This window comes from Jatropha curcas, chromosome 4 (assembly GCF_041381405.1).
Source record: "Jatropha curcas cultivar XTBG-Jc1 chromosome 4, XTBG_Jcur_1.0, whole genome shotgun sequence".
Classification (NCBI taxonomy): domain Eukaryota; kingdom Viridiplantae; phylum Streptophyta; class Magnoliopsida; order Malpighiales; family Euphorbiaceae; genus Jatropha; species Jatropha curcas.
Window position 1 is genome coordinate 31,635,189 of NC_143154.1, and position 11,459 is coordinate 31,646,647.

Genomic DNA, 11,459 nt, shown 5'->3' on the forward strand with positions numbered 1-11,459 from the left:
CAAGTCAATTTATTAAAAAAAATTATTTATTTTTTTAAATATAAAAAATATCTTATTACAATAACATTTGTTTTTAATTAATTAACTTAATGTACGAGACACGAGTTAAATGTGGATAGAGGGAATATAAACTAGAACCTTAGTATTTATGGGATAACTTTTGAAAGAAGTTGCATTATTCTAGAAGTGTGCATTAGGAAGCTAACGGTAGCCTTTACGAGAATAGTAAGTAACCTTGTAAAAGATTCAAAACGAGGATCACCGGGTATGCTAACGGAGCAAATCAGATGTGGAGGTCAATAAGATTGATTATAGAAGCAGCAGACAGACTGGGTCAAATTTTACAGATGGAAAACAGCGAGCGGATTGGTGCCATGTGCATGGAAGTATCATTTGATGGCAGAGAAAGGGTTGAAAATTAATTGTTTTAATAGCTAATATTAGTTATATTACCAAAACCATTTCATCAAACATGCACCCCCAAAGCTCTAAACACTATTATAAATGCTATATTACTGAACTCGTTTAAAGAAAAACAAGTTATTGCTCAAGAAGGCCTAAATCCGGTTTCAATGGACCCAATTTGAACAGTCCTAACTGTAACTAATAATAGTACAAAGGGTGGAGGCATGCATGGAGCTCTTATTTGCACTCAGGAACATGAGCCGTCAAAAATATTCCTGCATCTTATCCTCTAAACCCATACGTAAAAGATAGGATTTTGAATGTTCTCGAGTACCACAAGACATGGCCTCCCTTGTCCCAAAATGGGTCCATGGCAGTGCCACATTCCAATTTCAATATCTGGTAACATTGATTTTATTTAAAAGAAAGTACTGAAGAACAATTTAAAATTTTGTATCAACTCCATTTACAGGAAATGGTTTCTGTCACTTTGCTATGGCTCTTTAAAAAAGCTACTCTTTGGTCCACAAATTGAAACGTCTATATGATTAAAACTATGTACAATAAATAACTAGGGGAAGAAGAAAGAGAGACGAAAAAAATGCAACAGGCATTTTTGAGCAAGAACATTGAGATCCTCCTTTCAGGCAATCGGCTTGCTTGCGCTTTTGTACATGTTGTCGATAATATTCTGTGCACAGAATTTTTGAGTCAGTATGATAACTGAATGTGCTATTGCATATAGACCGACAAAAGACAGTTCAGAAATATGTATATGAGAAAAAAAAAGTGAAACCTTTTTAAGAAAATACTAAATATGTCAAACTAAAACCTGCATGATTTAGATGCTTGTGGAGGCAACATGCAGAGAAGACCATAAATGTCCATGCCTCAGTGTATAACGTGAAGATGCTTGGTAAACCATTATCCATTTCATATGCAGTTTTAACAGACTCAAGAAGCATTGAAAAGGCTAATTTAAGATGCCCTACCTGATAATATTTGAGCAACTGGGGCCTCTTTTTCTTATATGTTGGAGTGAGGAGGTCGCGTTCTATGTCAAATGGTTCAGGATCAAGGTGAACAGCTTTTACAATTTCAAAACCTTTCAGCTGAAAAAATTTAAGGATTAGGATCACAAAACGTTAAATTTAATTTCTTTTAAGGGCCAAACTTTTCTGTGGCCATTGATAAATAAAGTGCCAAGTACTAAAACAAGCAGAAACCTTATTTTCTTTGGCAGTTTTTGTAAGCTCTCCAAGAATGAATTCTTTTGCCTTTGGATTTTTGCAAAGGGAGTTGAAGTCCCCACCGATGCCATTCTCTTTTGCCCAACTTTCAAGAGCTTGCTGATTGGGGTTAACAACAGCAACCAGGAATGATTCGAAGCTGTTCCCATAAACCCATATCTAAATTGACAAATAGGATGATAATATCAGATTAGGAATGATATGCATCTCAAGCAAGAAATAAATACATTTGTTTCTGCATGTATATACTAAGAACCACAAATGAGAAAACACAAAGATTTATTCAAGTCAAACAAACAAATGAAGATAAAACACAACTTCAAAATTAACAATGATCATATCTTTCATAAATATAACCAGCATCAGAAACAATATCAAGCTTAGTGTATAGGTTCAGACAAGCATAATAAACCAATCATATATATGTCCAGCTAGGAATAAATATTCAAAGCATCAGAAAGGCATACCCCATCAACAGAAGAAGCAAGACCAAAAATATTCTCCAAGTTTTCAACAGCGACATATTCTCCTTGTGAAAGTTTAAATATGTTCTTCTTGCGGTCAATAATTTTCAAGCTCCCATCTGGTTGCCACTCACCAATATCTCCTGAAACAAAGATCATTAAAAACACTATAAGCTAAGAAGAAAATTACTTGAGAATAAAAGTTCACAAACTACTGCTCTAACGCAAACCTGTGTGGAACCATCCATCAATCAGGACCTCCTTCGTGAGGTCTTCTCGCTTGTAGTAACCCGAGAAGACAGTACTTCCCCTCACACAAACCTCTCCACGTGGTGTGCTTGCAAGAGCATCATAATTCATTTCAGGAACAGATTCTAAGCATACATCCACATTTGGTACAGGAGGCCCTACTGTACCGAGCATTGCCATTTCATTTGGTAGTGAGACAAAAGTGCCTGCACAAGTTTCTGTAAGACCTGCAGTTATAGAATTGAAATTATATTAGTCGTGATGGCAGTAAGTTATGATCACAAATAGCAAATGGTGAAAAGTAAAAAGAAGTTAAAATTGGACAAATAAGAACCAGGCAACAGATAATATTTATAAGCATACCATATCCTTGCAAAACATGAGCACATGAGACCACCCGCAGGAAAGCTTCAACATGTATTGCAAGAGGTGCAGCTCCAGACAGAATAAGCCTTACTCTTCCTCCCAAGCCTTGTTTTACCTGTGGATGAGAAATCCATGAGATTTGAAGTAACAAGCAGGATCTATGGCAATAACTACTCTGTGATTTGGATTTGGGGACAGGTGAGAAAGAGAAAGGAAGAACAATCACCTTATCAAAGACAACTTTGTCACAAATTGGAGATGCCTCGTCATGTGTACGCCCCTTCTTCATACAATTTAATTTACTGTAGTAGTTATTGAGAAAACAATTAGAATCAGATCACCAAATAGCAAGAAGATAAACTGAAAATGGAACTTAGGCGAGGCCCTTTATGCAAACTGGAAGTATTGCCAATAAAATTTCTAAGCAGCAAGGAAACACAAATGAGAAAATGAGCCAGCCTAGAAAGATCAACTAAAGCAATTCACAAAAATTGAATTTCTTTAACATGTTAAAGGTATGAGGTGAATCTCGTCTGCACTCTGAAGTCCCGTTATATTCAAGGAAACAAATAGAGTAGAACCTCAACCATATTGCATGAGGAAAAAAAAAAGAGAGAGAAACTACCGGCACATATAATATATTTTCATTTGACTAGTAATTTTTTATCCTTCGAGAAGAAAGAAAAATGCGGTGGTGGAACTTAACTCATCATCCTCCTCACTATTCTGTTGGGGAAGGTGAGTTGAAGGGCAGTGGAGTTTCTAAGAAACATATTAAGGAAGAGAACTTACTATGAGTATGCTATATTGAACAATTTCTGTTTTAAGAAGCTCCCTGAAGATATCTTCTGTGTCAAACCTAAAAATGTGCATAGCAATTGTCAGTGAGATAACCATGTTTTCATCTTCGATAAAATAATTTCATCACAAAAGTAAAACACTGAAGAATAACTTCAGCTCATTCCCTGAATGAACAAGTTGGATGTGGAATTAGAACTCTGGAATTCAAAAATCATTAGTCGGGTTAAAAAAATGCGCAACAACAATGAACAGCCCCCCAAACACCATCTGACAATAACTTATCTCTTTCCTCAATAAGAGGAAAAATTCAGGACACATGGAAAGGGCCCACATACGCGCTTAAAGAATTAACCAGACTGAAACCCCATTTCATAAGAGGTTATGAAAAATAATGTAAAGTCTGGCAGTTCTAGGCACCAAGAAGGCACAAATCAGGTGTCTCCCTTAGTAAACAATATTATTACAAGGTATTTCTTAAGCACATGAAAAGTCAAAATAAACAAAAAAGAGAAAATTAACCTGAATGTATTCTATCCAATACACGAGGCACGGCACAGAAAATAGTTGGTTTAAGCTCCCCAATGTCTTCAATTAATAATTTGATATCCTGCAATATGAAAACTCATAAGCTACCTTCTTGATGTTCTTGCTTAGAGAGACTAAATAGCTTTACCACCAATTGCACCATGGTGGCAGACGCTACTAGCATAAATAACTATGAATGGGGATCATGCTTACCCCTCGCCAGAATCCTATAGAAGCACCATGTGAAATAAATAACTCCTCAATCACCCTATCAAATATATGGGCAAGAGGAAGGTATGAAAGATATACATCCTTTATAGTCAACTGCAAAGTTTCCAGAAAGAGCAAAGGTCAAAAGAGAAGATCCGGGTAAATATAGTGGGGGAAAAAGATCAAACAAACTGAATGGCTAACTTATGCACTTTATCTGAATAGCAACTTAAGCTGTATATGGCAGCCTCACCATTATTATTCACATATATTATGATAACTCAGAGTGAAAAGATAAGCAAAAAACCTGTTCATTCACACTCTCGAGTAGCTTTTTCACACCGGCTATAAGAGTAACGATACTCTCATTTGAAATCAACACTCCTTTTGGATCACCAGTCGTCCCACTGGTGTACATTATTGTACAGATATCACTTTTCTTTTTCTCTGGGAGATCATATTGTTTATTCTCCCCCTATAAGCAACAGAGACAAGGCTATTACTTACTGTTTGTCCCATTTAAGCATAAAACAAATCAATAAACATAACAAAATATGAAAAGAAAAGGATGAAGAAAAGAAAAAGGAAGAATAGAATCTTCCATGCTTCAAGAATAGGTTAAAGAACAGCTGAGAAATTATTAGGATCAAACCAATGCCAAACCAAAGCAATGTTTGAACAGGTAATCTGCATACGCTGGGTTATCAGAAATCAAGGGCATAAAAGCCAGCATGAATCCTAACCCCAAAATTGTCAATTTGTGAGATAAGGCACCATGTATGGATACTACAACTGGCTACTTCAAACAATAAATAGGAAATTTTGAGGCATCCTTCAATATATAATGATTATCACAGGATAATTCTGTTGCATGCATGAAAAAGCATTAACCTAGCAGTTTAGCTCAAATTTCTTGCTATTACCAGAGCAAGAACCAAACAGGGGAGTGATTAGAAAAGGTGGCCTACCTGTTTTAAAAATTCATCCCAAGAATATACCACTAAGCCAAATTTCTCAATCTCTTCTCTTTCTTCAGGTGCAACCTTGCCGAAGCTCACAATTGCTACAGAATGAAATATACATATAACATCATATCTAGGTGACATGTATGCAAGGAAAGAAATCCTATAAGAAGACAAACTTACTTTTCAAGTATTCAGTTGACTTTGGAAATGTTTTCAACAACTGATTAAAAAGGAAAAACCTACAGATCAGTAAAGACATGATGCATATAAAAACAAAATGCCCAACAACAATTAATTATGCATATTTAGAAAATAAAAATTATTAGAAGAAACTTATCCATTATTGTGAATCACGACTCCCACTGATCCATATACCTCACGGATTTTTTTCTCTTCTACAAAAGCAATTGAGACTTCTGCATGGCAAATTATATATTCCACAGCACCAGCACCTAAAACATAGATTAAAGGAGAAAAACTAAATTTTGCTTGACAGCTGGGAGAGAATTGAGGTCAAGATATATGCTTAAATAGAATATGGAATAATCTAAACATATAGTAATCATATTCCAAAACAAAGCAACACCAGCATTCTTTAAGACATGCATAAATGTTGGTTAGCTATAATCACTTTATATGCTTGTATATCCATACTTAAAAATGTCCATACCTAATGTGTCATACAAGGGAACGCAATAAAGCCCATGAGCGTTGCAGGCCTGCATAATTTACAGCATTTTGAAAAATAAAATTAAAAGGGTACCAATTTAGAAACAAAAAAAATACACTGGCAAACAGCTGACAAAGACCATAAGATGATTCAGAAGTTTCTGACAAATCACATACAGAACTAAACCCACAAAAAAAAAAACATACCGAGAAGAAATAAGATGTATAAAACACATTTAGAAAAATCATTTTTCATGAACATGTACAAGAGCTGGAAATTCAAACAAATGCCTAATCAGATGTTCGGAACAAAATTAAAGGTACAGGATCCTTGAAAAACCAAGATACAACCAGCAAACTATTTGATGTAAATAGTAGGTACATAATGTAGTCATAATCATAAATTCACGATGTCAGAATAAAGAATCCACCTCTACCTCCAAGCTCAGTCATTATGAATTGCTGGGTTACTGTAAAACAAGTACTTCATTTCAGGAAAATCAAATAGAAAAGCAAGGTACCTCCATGCTAATTATCCACTCTGCGCAATTGGCACCATAAATACCACATTTCCCTCCCTGAAAATCAGCAATATAAAATTTCAGAGCTAAATTTTGGTTGCAAAGTTGAAATTTTTCTTTTAAAAATTAGATAGTGCTTTTACCGGTTCAACACCGCAACTCCTAATTGAATTACCAACTTTAATCACCAAGTCGTATACTTCTTTATAAGTTTGCCACACGTACTCACTGGCCTGCCAACACAGAGCAACAGACAAATAGTAGTTAGATTTCAACAGGACTTTAAAATAAAATATTCAAAATTAGAAAGAAAAATCTCTGAGTAAAGGACAAGATACCTTTCCGTTCTGAATTACTCTGCGACCGAGCATGCGATTGTTAGGATATTTCTCCACGCTTATGCTGCAGCGAGAACATTAAACATTAACCACAATCCAGATAATTAAGAACAAAAAGCATCATCATCATCAAATTTCTATCAGCTGTCACCGACTCATAGCAAGAGGATCAATTTATAAGCATTAGAAGTAAATATTAAGAAAAAGTTAATAACTTTGACATAAAAACAAAAAAGAATTAGAGGAAAGAGAAAAAAACTGCAAACGGATAAATCCAAATCTCTTTGAACATCAAGCAGAATCAGAAACTAAAATTCCTAAAAAGCGCCGAGTCAAACAGAATAGCAAATGAAAATATCAAACTTTAACCAAAACATACTAATAATAAAACAAAAGGACCTGACTTGAGAAAAAGGTTAACATCCAGTGAGTAGACAGATTAACTAGTATTTGTAAATTAAGCACAGCCGAGTTACTGAAATTTTCTCAGTAACCAAACGAGAAGCTATATAACTGACCGGAAAACATCCCAACAACTCTCCATTCCAGGAATCGGAGGAGGAAATCCATCCTTAGCAAACACACTACGATAGACAGGACCAACAGATGGTCTTCCATCTCTGGCCTCCTTTGCTTGCTCCACCTCTATCAGATACTTCCTCTGCGCCATTCTCCGTCTCTCTTCCGATCAAGCACTCCTCTATGTATTAAAAGATATAACTGAGAGAAAAAAAAATAGACAAATAAAATGTGTTTGAGTGGATCGTCGATCGTGATGGAGAAAGGTAGAGATGGATGAAATATAAAGTAGGTGGCTATAGGTGGCCGGAGAAGAGAAATACTTAAATCAAAGGAAGCTTCTTTTAAATTGGTTTTGGGAGTTTTTGACTAATAAACGGAGCTGAAAAACACGGGACTCCTTCAACGCGAATTTTGGTCAACAGATTTTGGATGAGAGCTGTAACCATTTTTTTATTTTGTGTATTTTTATTAAGATTTTTATTTTTGTTAGTGTTATCACAATTTTCAAATTCAAAACAATATATAATCTAAACCCTTAATTCATAAAAATTTATAAAAACTGCCCTCCTGTCTATAAAAGTTTAAGATTTTTGCACAATTATTAAAAAATTCTTCTAAATTATATCAACATATAAATTAATAAAGATGATTTTGAAAAATAATAGTTTTTGAAACACATCATCTAATTTTTCTTTAAAATTTGAAAATCAACCAACCTTATTATGTTATTTTGGTTATAACAATTTCATTTTATAATTGGGTCTTAGGAAAAGAATTTTGTACCATTAACTATTTGTATTGATTTGAATTTTAATAATGATTTAAGCATTTATTTTATAATATAAAGAGTTAGTGGGTTCAAACTTGAATTATTTTATTGGTATTGCCTTTAGTTTCCCCATCCTGACACTCTATTTTTCATAATTATGCTTTAAGATCAGAAAACAGGGTTATCTTACCTCTAGGTCCTCCAAGTTTTGGGCTTAGTACCCTACACGTATTGATTAGGAGGCAAGAGTGCCCTTAAATTCAAGAATTTTCTTCTTCTGAGTCTGGACATTGCCCACCCACATTGAATATTTGCTTTTCCTTTTCTAATTTTTGCCCCTCCTATCAATTTCCTTTTTCTTTTTTTTTTTTTTCTATTTTTAAATGGTCTTTGCCAGTTAACTTGATGATTCCATAATTATATTTATTATTATAATTTAAAATTGTTAAGTATGATATGCATCAAATTGTATATGCTGCTATAAAATACAACATTTTAAGGTTCAAATATATTTTAATTACATAAAGTGTGGTTTATGCACTTTCCTTCATAATTATTTTTTTAGATAGAGTCACATCATATTGTTTTCATTTTCTCATTTTTTAGTTAATCTTTCTTCTAATTTTATTTGGCTAAATTCTCTGCTCGTTCAGAAAGACAAATTATGTTACATCTAGTTAACTGTATTTCTTTCAAGTTAAACATTTATAGCTTATCTTAATTTATATATAATGTTTAAATGTTTAGTATTTTAAATCTATAAAAAAAGTTTTGACTTAAACATTAAGTCAAACTTGATTAAAGCCTATGTGGCATTTCTTCATCTACAAGTATCATGAGATCACCACTTATATTTCTTTTATTTTATGTATTTGAGTGAATTCATTAATAATATTTTTGAAAACATCATAAATATTTTAAAAAAAGCATACTATTAAATTTTTTTTTTTTTTTGGTCACAAGCGTATTCCTATACTCTCCGTTTAACGATTGAATGGTAAAAAAAATTATGTTTAAACTTTCTTCAAAATGGTAATTAAGGTAAAATTTTCATTGTAAATGTTCTAAAACTTACCAACTAATCATTAAGCTTGTGTGAAATGATATCTTAATTACTAATCCAATCACTTCTCCAACTTAAGCCGTAAGCATTAAAAGTTTGGATTTTTTTTTTTTATTTTATTTTAGAATCAGGAATTGTAATTTCACTAGAAACTTTTTTTTTTATTTTTTTAGTAAAATGCACTTGCCCAAAATTCACCACCATTAAAGGAGCTTGGATTTTAGTGATGCATCTAATCACAATTGAATGGTTGCCTATTTTCCACGAAAGCTATTTTAAAACTTGGGTGATGTAAAACCAATATAATAATGACAATTTAGATATTCAAATTGCAATATATTTATAGGTTGAAAAGGGTTAGATGAGCTCAACATATACTCAAAATATATATTTTGTTTCCATCACTCTCAAACAAAAAGACAAATAAAATTTATAATTGTGAAGTAAGAATTTAAATTTTCTATATTAGAAATTCCCTATGGAATCTACTTCAATTGCATATTTATGGAATTCAAATTCTTTATTTATTTTCACTGTTAAGATGTCCCTTTCAAAAATTTATTCCCATTTTTAGAAACACATTACTGGTAGTTAAAAGTTTGTTGGTCAGCACAATTGAATGCAGCTCACATAATTTATGCCAACTCTAACCATATTGCACCAAACAATTTGGTTAAGATTTTCAAAAATTAAAAATGAAAAAAATTAGAAATATCTCTATAAGAATTAACATAAAAAATAAATAAAGTGTGACATCCAAGGTTTTGGCGGGTTTAGGTATTAGTTAGTAGATATTTGGATTAGGTTAGGACTTGTACGTGTCGTCTTTCTTTTCGACCGGATGTGTGAGTGAGTCGCAATATTGACGACTGATCGTATTGCTTGGTAACATGGATAATAAATTAACTACGTGTCTTGTTGCGTGAATGGGCTTGTCGTTTACAATAACAAGAAGTCCAGGACCGATAGTTCAATTTGTAATTTGGAAAAAATGTTAAAAATGCCTGTGATTGTAAATGATGTAGCGTAAACTTAAATAAGATTCCAGAAATCTAAAAACGACATATCATAAGTTGTCAATAGCGTTTAAGAAGCTATTTTATTCCAGTGAAGGCTTGTCCATACATAGATAGCCTGGTATCTTAACCATTTAAGAACCAAATTATTTTTATTGAAGAACTCCTATTGCTTTCCTCATCAAGCACTGCAATGAAAGATTAAAAAAAAAAAAAAAGTCAGTATTAGCACCGCAATATGGGACTCTCATAAGGAGAAATCGAGTTTAAGTTCCATGAAAACTAGCACGATTATGAAACTTTAACCAGAGTAAAACGAAAGAAGATAGTATTACTTGGAACAGTTGAACGTGGGAGAAACTGCAGGCAGCAGAATGTTAACCCCACATTTATTGGGAAGAGAAGGCAAAAGAGAGTAATCAATCTGAGGGTAATCTGCTGCAGAATTTTCAAGGCATTGACAAATTCTCTTTCGATCGTCCTTGTTATTGGAGTAATGGGCTAGACTGTTTACACCATCACAGCATGGTTTTGAAGGTTTAGGGTCAGTTTTAATCAAGTAAGAAACACAGGGGCTAAGTAGGGAGATGATTTCATTGCAAGGTGGTAAAGGGTCTATGGAGGTCGACCCTGCAATTACCAGGAGAATAGTTACAACTCCAACCAATTGCTTCATGGTTAATTTTTCAAGCTCTTGGATTGTAAAATTTCTTGGATAACCTAATATAGGAGATGGCTTGTGGGTAGTTTATAGTTTTGCCTCAGCCTCACGTAACAATTTAAACATGCTTCAAGAAGTTCAGATTATGTTATGTGGTTGCTTGAATTTTGGCGAGATAAAGATGGGTACTTTCCATGCCTGCTTTATTGTTGTCATCACAAGCTTCTTGTGACTTAGAAATGTAAAAGAGAGTGGTTTTTTAATTTTAATTTTAATTTTTTATTTTTCTTCAATTTTAATTGACAAATTAAAGTTGCAGACTAATTTCTGCATTGGGATTTAATAAACAAAATTCTCTTCTATGTTTGAAAAGGCTCTAATACTTCTTAGGATAGATAAGATGCAATGGTAACATTTGATCAATTTTTAAATACTAAATGGAAAAATAATTAGAGAAATGAGAGGAGTAATCAATAGAAATTTATCATTATTTAAGTATGGCTTGGTTTATAAATATAAGTCGTTTTATAATAGTTTTTTTTGTGCATAAATATATATTGTTTTAAAAATATTTAGAGGTAATTATTGAATTTGTTGCAATTTTACTCTTATTTATATTACATATAATTGGTGAGATTGAAATAATGATACGAGATAATTCATAT

The 11,459-nt window shown here is 33.1% G+C and overlaps 2 protein-coding genes across 2 annotated transcripts; both read right to left on the reverse strand.

Moving 5' to 3' along the window:
* Window positions 1–803: 803 nt before the first annotated feature.
* LOC105645675 (long chain acyl-CoA synthetase 4) lies at window positions 804–7,695 on the reverse strand. The gene is made up of 19 exons (XM_012231333.4): window positions 7,282–7,695; window positions 6,764–6,827; window positions 6,569–6,658; window positions 6,426–6,482; window positions 5,906–5,954; window positions 5,611–5,687; window positions 5,416–5,455; window positions 5,239–5,333; window positions 4,578–4,745; window positions 4,274–4,384; window positions 4,055–4,142; window positions 3,527–3,593; window positions 2,961–3,036; window positions 2,732–2,849; window positions 2,350–2,595; window positions 2,123–2,262; window positions 1,632–1,814; window positions 1,398–1,517; window positions 804–1,096 (listed from the first exon to the last, which is right to left on the reverse strand). Exons 1-19 carry the CDS (start codon window positions 7,431–7,433, stop codon window positions 1,049–1,051), a joined length of 1,989 nt encoding a protein of 662 aa, XP_012086723.1. The 5' UTR covers window positions 7,434–7,695; the 3' UTR covers window positions 804–1,048.
* Window positions 7,696–10,139: 2,444 nt separating this feature from the next.
* LOC105645674 (non-specific lipid-transfer protein A) lies at window positions 10,140–10,905 on the reverse strand. The gene is made up of 2 exons (XM_012231332.4): window positions 10,469–10,905; window positions 10,140–10,321 (listed from the first exon to the last, which is right to left on the reverse strand). Exons 1-2 carry the CDS (start codon window positions 10,807–10,809, stop codon window positions 10,315–10,317), a joined length of 348 nt encoding a protein of 115 aa, XP_012086722.1. The 5' UTR covers window positions 10,810–10,905; the 3' UTR covers window positions 10,140–10,314.
* Window positions 10,906–11,459: the final 554 nt, after the last annotated feature.